At 54.6% G+C, this 10744-nt stretch overlaps 1 protein-coding gene across 1 annotated transcript in view; it reads right to left on the bottom strand.

The window, feature by feature from the left end:
- Positions 1-288: 288 nt before the first annotated feature.
- The window catches only part of EFCAB6 (EF-hand calcium binding domain 6), a 252542-nt gene continuing 242086 nt past the window's right edge, over positions 289-10744 (bottom strand). Inside the window, exons 29-33 of the mRNA XM_057555849.1 lie at positions 9435-9653; positions 7973-8126; positions 5719-5903; positions 3013-3162; positions 289-411 (exon numbers count right to left, since the gene is read on the bottom strand). Of these exons, the coding sequence (XP_057411832.1) occupies positions 289-411; positions 3013-3162; positions 5719-5903; positions 7973-8126; positions 9435-9653 (831 nt within the window). The remainder of the gene's footprint in view (positions 412-3012; positions 3163-5718; positions 5904-7972; positions 8127-9434; positions 9654-10744) is intronic.

Raw genomic sequence — 10744 nt, 5'->3', positions numbered from 1 at the left:
TCTCAAGCATCATTCTTGCAAAGACTAACATTTTAATTTGCTCAAACTGACGAGGGTCCCGAGGCTCAGCGGGGCAGCCCCGAGGCCCTCTGGAAGGCCGCTGCTGATGCTAGAGCCCCGCGCTGGGCCCGGGATGACCTCGGAAAGACGCAGGCCGGGCGTGGGTGTGGGCTCTGTTTTGGGGACACTCTGGAAGTTCGTGAGACACCCCGATGATAGATTTTACTGGTCTCGAGGACAGGCCCTGCAGTCCCCGTCTGTCCGCGCTGGGCTCGCAGAGCTGGCCCCCTACTGAAGGAAGGCCCGGAGGAAGTCGTTGTAGGAGATTTTTGAAGACAGCGTCTTGTCGTAATACTCCAGGATGTGGAAGAACTCCTCCTCGGAGAGGTTGACGCGGTACTGCCCCAGGACCTGCAGGAGAGACGCGGGGCCCCCGCTGGTCTCCGAGCCACTCAAGGAGGCATGCGCCCACCTCTCCTCCCGCCCGCCTCCGGAGCCGCCCCCAGCAGCTCTCTCTCCCGCTTCCCTTCTCCCCACCCCTCTTCTCTGCCCCCCCACCCAACAGGGAAGCCCCATCCAGCAACGCAGGTGTGGGACAGGAAGACCCCGGGACTTCCCTTCAGCTGGAAGCCGCTGGGGTTCCCTACTCCTACCCGGCCCTCCCAGAATCGCCTCCCCGAAGGGCAGTGAGGCTGGTCACCGTGGAGGACGAGGAGGGTGGGTGGAGAGGAGGGGACTGGAGGGGAGACCTGGCCACAGGGCCTTAGCTAGGGTGGGGCCTCGGGGTGCGGCCCACCCGGGGAGGAGGGCAGGCCCGCAGGTGCAGGGTGCAGGGACTAGTTATGGCCCAACAGTAATACAGCCCGTGGCAGAGCCTGCTATTGCCCAACCAATACCGATTGCCCTTTCCCCTTCCGTTATCAGAGCCCTGATTTTCTTCCAGGCTGCTGGCAGTCCACCTAAAAAAGGCGACATTTCTTAGCTTCTCTTATAGCTAGGTATGTTCTGGCCAGTTAAAACTAAGTGAGAATGTTATGTGGGACTTCTGGGAAGTCTCTTAAGAAGAAGGGCATGCCCTCTTTCTCTCTTTTCTGCTGCCTGGAATGTGAAAGTGATGCTGGGGCTTTAGCAGCCATCTTGGACCATGAGGCAACCTTGAGGCAGGAAGTCAGGTGTTGAGGATGGTAGAAAAAAATACAGATGTCCCCGATGACTGTCCGGCCACCACGCCAGCTCTGGACTTCCTACCTCTGGGATTCTTTTATGGGAGAGAGAAATAAACTTCTACCATGTTTAAGGTGCTGTTATTTTTTTTCCACCTCTGTTATGTGCAACGGAGACAAATTTTAATAGATAGATACCCTATTAAATAAATATAAAGATTAGGTTATACATTTCCTATCTATGTTTTGTGTTATAATTTGTTTCTCAGAGAGGGCTAGAAAGTGGGCCTAGAAGAGCCTGACGCTCCTCTGGGGCCGGCAGGACTGGCCCGGGACCATGGGGCTGAGGTCAGCTGGCCTGGCTATGGGGCTGATGGGCTGAGAGCAGAAAAGGCGACTGAGCCTGGGTGTCCAGAGGGTCCCAGCACCCATCTGGTCTCGGGCTCTGGCTCTGCTGAGGGCAACGTCTCCGTTTCTATTGCCCTCTCCCTGCTGCTGTCACCCACCCTGAATTCCTGGGAAGTTACATGAAGAGGAGGAGACTAACAGAAGCTCACTCGCTTCCTTCCCTTCTCTGGCTGAGAATTTTACTTGCCCCCAAAGTACAGACAAACGCTGTGAGCTGGCTGCCACTGTGGGGCATGGAGGACCCTGCCCAGCGACAGGCCTGGCCCTGCCCACCGTGCGCGGCACTGGGGCTCTAGGGGGCCCCTCGCCCTCCAGCACCTTGCACGAGGCCCTTGAGAATGCAGCCCCGCCAGGCTCTCCAACTGCGGTTCATTTTCCTGCATTATTATTTAAGAAAAGCTTTTTTACTTAAAAAACTTTTTTTTAGCTGTTGAAGCACAGCTAAATCTAAGGAATACATTTTATTGTAAGTGCATTTTGAGGTCATAACCCCTTCTCTCTTTGATGTCTTGACTGAGTTTTCTTCTTGGCTGTAATATTTGATTTTTAATCTAATGTTCTAGACATCAATGATTTTCTGAACCTCAGTGGCCGGGGTGGGGATGCAGAGAGAAGAGGAGAGGGGGGTCAAGAAACTGCCAATCCAAGGAGTTCTACGTTATTCTGAACATGGGAGTTTTAAGTCACCCTTGAGGGTGGCCCGTTTCTTTTCTCTGGGAGAAGCACTCCCAAGGTTCTGCAGGGTAAAGTCAAGCAAAGGTTCTGCTCCAGAGGGGCGGCTGCGGTGGGCGAGGAGCTCCCTCCAGACCACCTTCCTCCGTGGATGCTGGACTTCCTCGCGGGGCAGGAAAGGCACCGGGGTTCAGGCTCTGTCGGGAGAGCTGCTTACCAAGCCGTGTGGTGTGCGGTGGGCAGCCCCTCCACGTGAGGGCAGCTGCGGGAGAGGGGAGGGCCGACCCCGGGGCTCCTGTGAGGCAGGGCTGGGGTCTGTGGGCCCTGAGTCGGACACCTGGGACCCCGCTTCTGTTCCCCGATGCTGTCATTCTGCTCTGTGACCCTGCTGGCTCCCCCCATAAAGACCTGGAGGAGTGGCTGGGGAGGAGGCCTGGCCTGGCATGGGGTGGAGTGCAGCCAGGGCTCCGAGGAGCTGCAGCAGGTGTCGTGGTGCCCCAAGGGCAGCTGCACTCAGGTGTTGGCACTGGGACGTCCCTGCAGGGTTCTAGAAAGCTTCAGGGAGGAGAGCCTGGGGTCTACAGCGGAGGGACAAGTGCACTCGGCCCTTGATAACCTGGGGGAACCGAGGAAGTGAGGTCTGGGACAGCTGCCCACACCTGGGCCTTCCGCTGGGGGTTGGCGGATCCTTTCTGGAGGTTTTCTGGCCTCTGGCATTTAGCAACTGCTTCCTGGTCAGAGGTCACAGCCGCACAAGACCTGTGCTCACCTTCCTGAAATCAGCCACACTCAAAAGCCCCGTCCTTCCCTCGTCGTAGGCCTTGAGCGTGCGCCGCATCTGCCTCCAGCAGCGCACAATTCTGGGTTGAATCCGCAGCAGGGCGGAGTAAAAGGAAGAAGTCTCAGCACCGCCTTCTTTCTGGGAAAAGAACCAAAAACCAAGAGGAGGTAAGAAAGGAGCTTTTGGATGGGAAGGATGGAGCGGATAGGCCATGGCCCGAAGGGGAGGGGGGAGGGCTGCGAGCTCCTCTCCTGGGCCTCGTTCGCATCTCGGCCCCCTGCTCACTCCCCACCCCACGCGCCCAGCGAGGATGGAGTCGCCAAGCACCCATCCCTGCTGCCCATCCTTGCATTACCAGTCTGCGTGTGGGCTGATCACAGACAGCATCTCCTTGACATCTCCTTCCCCTCCTCCCCCACGCTGGGAGGAAGGTAGGTCTCCTCATCCCCATTTCCTGGATTGGGAAATGGAGGCTCAGGGAGGCTCCGCTTGACGCCAACACCTGCCACGCCGCCTCCCAGGGAGGCCCCCCTTCCCACGTACTTGAGGGGCGAGCCAGACAGATAACCGGCCAATTTCAAAATAGTTTGAGGGAAAAAAAGAGATTCAGCTGGGGTCTTCTAGTACATTCTTATAATGAACAGAGTTTTTAAAAAAATCACAAGGTTGTAATTATATCTAGTAATTAGACAGTACACTACACTATGATTATTTCATTTAGGTGCTATTTATTAGATTGAAAACAAGATGTTTTAGCACGTTTTAGCCCCAAAGCATGTCTGAATATCACAGAGGTGGAATGTAGGCGGTAATGTGTGACACATGTTGGGAAAGTTTCATTTTTAACATGGCACTACATGAAACAAATTAGCACAAAGTTAAATTGCTTTCAATTTTTATATCACTTAGCACCTATGATAGAAACCAGATACACTATAGCTTCGTTAGCTGCCAATTTATCCAATCAGCTGGTCGGCCTGCACGGAAGAGAAGGGATTGTATGCGCACTTGCCCTTCCCACAACCAAGCCTGGCTTGAGAAAGGGTTTCCCATCCCAGCCCTGTACACCAACCCATCCAGAAGTCCTCCGCCTGTAGAAGAGCCCCCAAAAGCAAAGCCCCAGCTCACTTCCACAGAGGGTGTCTCTGCTGTCAAAGTTGTAGAAAGCCCCCAAAGCACTAGAAAAGGCAATGGCCCTTTTAGCTACTCTGCCGGCAGACAGTTGGCATGGTGGGGCCTGGACAGCCTGCAGAGGGGATGGGGGCTGGCAGAGGGGATGGGGGCTGGCAGAGGGGCCAGGCAGGGGCAGGGGCAGGCCCTGGCCACACTCTCTCCTGGGACAGGCTCTCGGGGAGTCTCACCACCTGTCAGTCATGCCCAGGTTGGAAGACAGGACTAGCCTAAGCCACAGAGCGGAGGCTGTGGTCACGTCTGGGTGAAAGGCCGGAGCTGGGGGACGAGGCAGCAGCACACAGAGGCGAGCTGGGACATCTGCCCAGGGGCTCAGCACCCCTCCCCTCATTTACAAAAAGGGGAGCTGAGGCTGGGAGAGGTGGAGGAGGGCCAGAGCTGGCAGGGGCCTTGAAGGCTGTGCGTTCTCCACGGTTCTCCAGCTATGTTCCTGTGTCCCCTGATGACCCACCAAGGACAGTGTTTTCTCCACTCACAGAAAAGCTGAGCTAGAGAAAGAATTGTCTTAAGGTTAAGTTTTACTTCCTTAACTTGGCCTAAGCCTTTGATGCTACCTCTTGCTTGGCTAAACTAGAAACTATGCTAAGATGGGGCCCGATTTAGCCCAAAATGACAAATGCGGCTGCATGGAAAGCTTCTGCTATGGAATCCACTGTTTGCTGGGCTAAGCCGCCAGCAGTCTTAAGCTGTCACCTGTGCTGTCAGGTCTGCCCCACACCTCTGGTCCCCGCAGCTGAGTCCTAAGGCAGCTAGCTGGCATCAGCTGTGTTTGCTCCCAAGTCGACAAGGCCAGTTGTACTTGTTTAATTCAATGTAACTGAATTCAGTGTTATAGATGAGGGAATATGAGTGTGAAAAAGCCTTTTTCTACTTCATGCTGTGGAAAGACTCGAGAAAGGTGAGTCCGTCAACAGCGTGGTTGAAGTGGGTGTGGGTGAGAATCATAAAATTACAAACGATTAAGAAAAAAGGTACAAATCTAGGGCACAGGCCCTCCAGTTGCCATTTAAGCAACTTTAGGGTCTCATTCCTCTTCAAGGAAACAAGAAGAGAACTGTAGACAAGGCATCACGGGTGTAGTTTATGCAAGAAAGAGAAAGGGTCTCCAACTGGCCGCCCATACCAGGAGCAAGGTCGGCCCGTCTCAGACAGCTGATGAGTGAACAGGCGGTTATGTGTAAGTTACAGGGGCTTCCCTTTGCTGTGATCCCACCCCACTTGCCTCTCCAGTGAACTGACCCAGACCCCCCCGCTCGTGGTGGCCGTGTGAGCCGCTGACACTCTTCCCGACGCTCGCCACACAGAGGTGCCCGCGGGCATGTGCCACCCAGCCAGTTTGGGAACCTGGGATCCAGGCTGCTGGTTCCCAGTCTGGGGTCTCCAGGCCCTTACGGGGCCACCGTTTGTATGAAGTGAGACGGTGGGATTTAGGCGGAACTGAGAAAAATGAAAGAAGCCCGTTCAGCCCCAGCCCCACCCCTTTCCTCTGGACGATTCACGTACCATTTTATTCGCGTTCTGGATTTTCATTCTTTGCATCAGCGAGGTTTCCTTTGCTTTTAACAGGAGGACGCAGCTCTGAATGAAGTTGCAATAAGCAAACCTCCCGTTGTTCTTTAAGTCGTACTTGACGATGAGCTGCCGGCACTCATCTCTGTTTACGTCCAGGTTGAATTTCTCCACGAGCGCTAAAGGCAAACATGTCAGTTCAGTTGGTGGCAGTCGGTTCACTCATTCGTTTGATCACGACTTCATTCACTCACTCATCACTGGCTGAGACGCCCTGTGCTGGCTTCATAGGCTCATGCTTGGTGGCTGGACAGATATGGAAACACACAGGCACGCGACAAGGTAAGTGCGGCAAGGAGGGAGGGGACCCGCGTCCTGCTGGGCCCCCTCGGTCCTGGCTTTGCCTGCCGGCCCGGCTTTGCACGGTCACCGTCGCTGTGGTCACAGCAGTACGGACACGGCACAGTGGGGCTTACGAATGCAGGCGGGGAGAAGGCAGAGGGATGGTCCCAGCAGATGGGAGTCGGGACAGAGCCAGGCAGGAGGGGAGAAGGGAAGGTTCCACGTGCTGGGGTTGAGTCCGGCAGGGGCCCGACTGTGGGACAGGGATTCAGACTTGGCCCCCGAGCAAGCATTTTCCAACTGTGCTTCCGAGATATGCTCTCAAGGGTCTTCCAGGCTACACCAATTTATGCATTTTGAGTTTTCATTTTAATGATGATCTAAAATGTGTATTCTGGAATACACGGACCTCCCGGAAGAGACAACCGCCATGCGATTTGAGGGTTTGCGTCCGGCTTTTTGACAAGGGTCACATCGATGCCACACTGGGGAGTCCTCCTGGCTGCCCTGAGGTGGAAATGTCAGGATGTCAACACCCCCTTACTTTGCACTAATACTTGTGCTCAGTCTTTTACTAGGTATACAGCCGAAGCTTCTTTTGGAGTCACAACTCATAACTGGAAGAGAGGCAGGATAAGGATTTTAGTTTCAGCTGAATAAGCTGAGGCTTCCATTGGACATCACGAAGGCAACAGAGTTTCTGGGAGTGGAACACGGTGCTACACTGACTGTTGAGGTTAGTTAGGAAAACCAGTGGACGTGGAATTTATAGACATGATGTCTTCAAACCCGCGCAGCCCAGAAGACGCTGCTGCGCTTGTGCAAACACGTTTCTCTGCCTTTGCACAGAGGAGAGCAGTAGGAGGACACGGTGCACCCAGGACATGGGCGGGGGGGCCCAAAGGAATGGCCACTAGATGCCTTGGAGGTTCCAACTTGCAGAAGGCCATCCCACATGTACAGAAAATACGGAATGACTTGTGAAAATTAATCAGTGTTTTTTTTTTTTTCAGAGCACTGAAGTTTGGATGCACTGTCAGAGCCGTGGATGGGGCGCTTACGGGAGTCCACGGTTAAAAAGAAAAACAGTGATGATGGTGATGATGATGAAGAACTGCAAGTTAGGGTTCATCATGCTCAAAATCAAAAGAATTAACTAAAAACAAGTGGGACGCAAACGTGCATTACAACCCGCGTTGGTGATTTCGTTTCAGCGAAACATCACATCAAATCAATGTCACATCGTTTAATTATAACTGATTTCAAATTCTTACATTTAACTCATAAGTGTTTTTTTTGGGGGGGAGGGTAGGAGCTGTTCACTTAAAGAGTTTACACCATAAAAGTAGTTTATGTTGATATAGGAGGTTCTCAGGAAAAACGCTTTCCTTTAAAAGGGGTCCATATATTAAAGAAGGTGGGGGGGTGGGTGGGCTGAGGGGGCTTTTAAGCAGAGGAGAGACCTGGTCAGGTTTTCCTGTAATGTGAAAGGTTGCGTAAACAGTATGCAACAATTAGTGAGAGTGTACATTTAACTGGTCTTATTTGAAGACAACCCAAGTGATACACGGTGAAAATTGAATCAAAAGGGCAGAGCTGGGTCCCAAGCTGTCCCCTGCGCCCCTCCCAAGTCCCACCTCCCTCAGCTCTCCACATCTGTCACCATTTACAACCTGCCCAGAGACCACAACCCAGCCTGCGGTTTCGCGTGCCGACTTGATCAAGAAGGTGCGGACCTGCCTGGTAGGGGCTGAGGCGTGAGGAGTCCTCGTCCCCACTACTGGGGTTTATTGAGGTGCTCCCCGCCGGGCCCCTGTTGTGTCACTCCCCTGCCGCCACCATGAGGAGTGGACTTGTGCTGGGAGGCGACCCTGCATCCCCGGGGGGGAAAGGGAATGGGACGCACCCTGGAACGCGGTGGCGGGGATCTCGCCCTGCTTGCTGGCGTCCCTCTCCTGGCACTCTCGCAGGAACTCGCGCCAGCAGCCCTGGATCTTCTTCCGCAGCTTGTTCTCGATGGGCTCGCAGCTCTGCAGCGGCGGGGTCGTGCTCGCGGGGGTCTAGCAAGATAGAAAACTGTCTTGTAACCTGAGATCCCACATGGAAGTAATAAGAGAAACTCACAGATGGGACTCAGGTGCACAATTCCACAGGCAGCATTTTGTCAGAAATAAAATGAAAAACAAAACAAAAACGGTAATGTTACCATTTTAACAGAAACAGTTTGGAAACAAATATATAGCCGGCCCTTTCTGGCTTCTGGAGGCCTCCACATTCCTTGACCCGCGGCCCCGTCCCTCACCTTCAAAGCTGCAACGCCGGGTGGGTCTCCCCCAGACGGCATCTCTCCAGTGTGACCCTTCTGCCTCTGTGTCCCCAGCGACCGGCCCGTGGGATTACCTCGGGACCCCGGACACTCTGGGACAATCTTGTCTTGCAGTCAGCCGATCAGCAACTTTAACTCCCTCTGCAACCTTGATGCCCCCTCGCCATGTAAGGTACACATTACAGGTTCCGGGGACTGAGGCGTGGACGCCTTCGGGCTGCACCTGACCCCCCTTCATTCTGCTCCACGCACCATCTTTAACTCACTAAACACTTTCCTTACATGTTCACTGCTCTTGCCCATGCCCCCCAAGATCGTAAACTCCACAAGGGCAGGGACCTGTGTTCATTCTCTGCACGTAGTAGGCGTGCGATAGACACGTGTTGACTGAAGGCCCGAGGAATGAATGCGTGCTCACCGTACAGGAAGCTCGGAGGTGGGGGCTCATGTGCCCGGTTGGCATCCCCTCAACCACCCTCCCCTGGAGACACCGTCAAGCTTCTTGCAGAGGAAGGGGAGCCTCGGCGAGGCTGAGCCCCTCTCCCAATCCCAGGCCGGGGCGGCTCGGCCCAGGTCCAGGGCCGTGCGGTCAGACAGGCCTGGGTTTGAAATCAGCTCTCTCTGTGTCTAACAAGCGACCTGAGCTCACGAGGACCCTTCTTAGAGCCTCATATCTTCAACTGTAAAACAGGTGTACCAACACTTACCTTGCGGGTCCTGTGGCCCACGGCGGGGCTGTCCACCCCGGGGCATCTGCGTGTGTCCGAGATGATGCCCTCCGTGTGACTGACATGCCACCCCCACCGCTGAGGTCCCTTCCCGCTCTGAATTCTCTTTACTCTTCCCTCCCCTAACCCCGTGCCCACAGCTACCTCCCCTCCCAGGCAGGTGACTGAGAGGGCCCACCAGTGGCTCTTCTCCGTGTCCCCCGCCCCAGGCTCACCCTGGCCACCTTCTCGGTCACCCGCACCCTGTGGGGACACTAGGACCCCAGCCCCGGCGGGACGTGGACCCAGTGCGACGCTGCGAGACGGGAACTCACGCAGGGGTGACTCCGCGGTTTGGACCCCGCTTTCAGGTCTCGAGCGGGTGATGACCCTGCAGACCTGCTTCTCTCTGAGGCCTCGGGGACACTGCTCCCTCTCTGCGCCTTGGCCGAGTCGCCCGGGGCCGCCTTCTCCGAGCTGAAGCTGCTCAGGAGGTCCAGGTATTGCAGTCTCCCCCTGGCGTCGACGGGCATCTCGTCCCAGAGCCTGTCAAACTGGCAAAGAAGCAGAGGTCACCTCCCAGGGTTAGTGGCAACCCTCAGAAGTGGGGAAGAAGCCAGCGAAGAGGTGCTCTCCTCCGCAGGGGTCCAGGGCCCACGTCAAATGAAAAATTGAAAAAAGAGAAACACCCATCCGGCTGCGGCTTCCTGGGAAAGCACACGCGGGAGGATTATCCATGGCTTCTGCAGGACATTTTTTAATTGAATTGGGCCCTTAGCGAGCACTTTAAGGCCATTAAGTCCTGTGATTAGTCACAGAGACTGAGCTGCAGGACAGAAGAATGTTTTAGGAGAAAATGCAAATCAAGCCCCAGCCCACCTCGTTCCCCGGGGAGCCCAGCCAGGCCCGTTCCTGCTCCTTGAAGGCCCCCTGAGCCCTGCAAACAACGCACAGGTGCCGCAGCCCTCAGCCACCGCAATTTTTCTCACCCTCAGGGCAAACAATGTCTTCTCACAAGATGAAAAGGGAGACATCTGGAGAACAGCAGAAGTTTACGGTTTTGTGTAGGTGCCGTCTGATGTCACGGGCTGTGTCAGGGCCACACACGGCACGGCTCGGATGTTGCAAAATGACTCAATGCCAAGTGAGCCACTCTTGATGACTCAAGGGCTTTCAGGGAGCCGAGAAGAATGGTAATTTACTTCCAATGTGCTTTTTCACAGCCCCTGAGGCCCAGTGCAGCCGCCTCTGAACCCCTGAGGCCATGGGAGGGACGTTCCTACCCTGTGCCTGAACTTGGCCAGAAACCCGCTTGGCTTGTGGGCTCCACTGGGGTTTTCCAGAAGCATATTAAAAGGACCATGTCCGGCTCTACTTGAAATTCTGGAAATGAAGTACTGAGGGGTGAGGAAGAGAGGGAGAATATTCCAGGCCCTGAGAAGGGAAAACGGATTAGTTTGGGACAATATTCTTGATGTGTTTTAGCTTTTTATTTCGAAATCATTATAGATTTGCAGGAAGGTGCAAGAATGGTACAGAGAGGTCCTCAGGGACCCTCCATCCAACTTCCCTCCAAGGTTACATCTTACGTAACAACTTCATGTGTGTGTGTATAGTTCAGTGTCATTTATCACACCTGTAGTTT

This window comes from Balaenoptera acutorostrata, chromosome 11 (assembly GCF_949987535.1).
Source record: "Balaenoptera acutorostrata chromosome 11, mBalAcu1.1, whole genome shotgun sequence".
Taxonomy (NCBI): domain Eukaryota; kingdom Metazoa; phylum Chordata; class Mammalia; order Artiodactyla; family Balaenopteridae; genus Balaenoptera; species Balaenoptera acutorostrata.
This window is presented reverse-complemented; position numbering and strand designations above follow the sequence as displayed.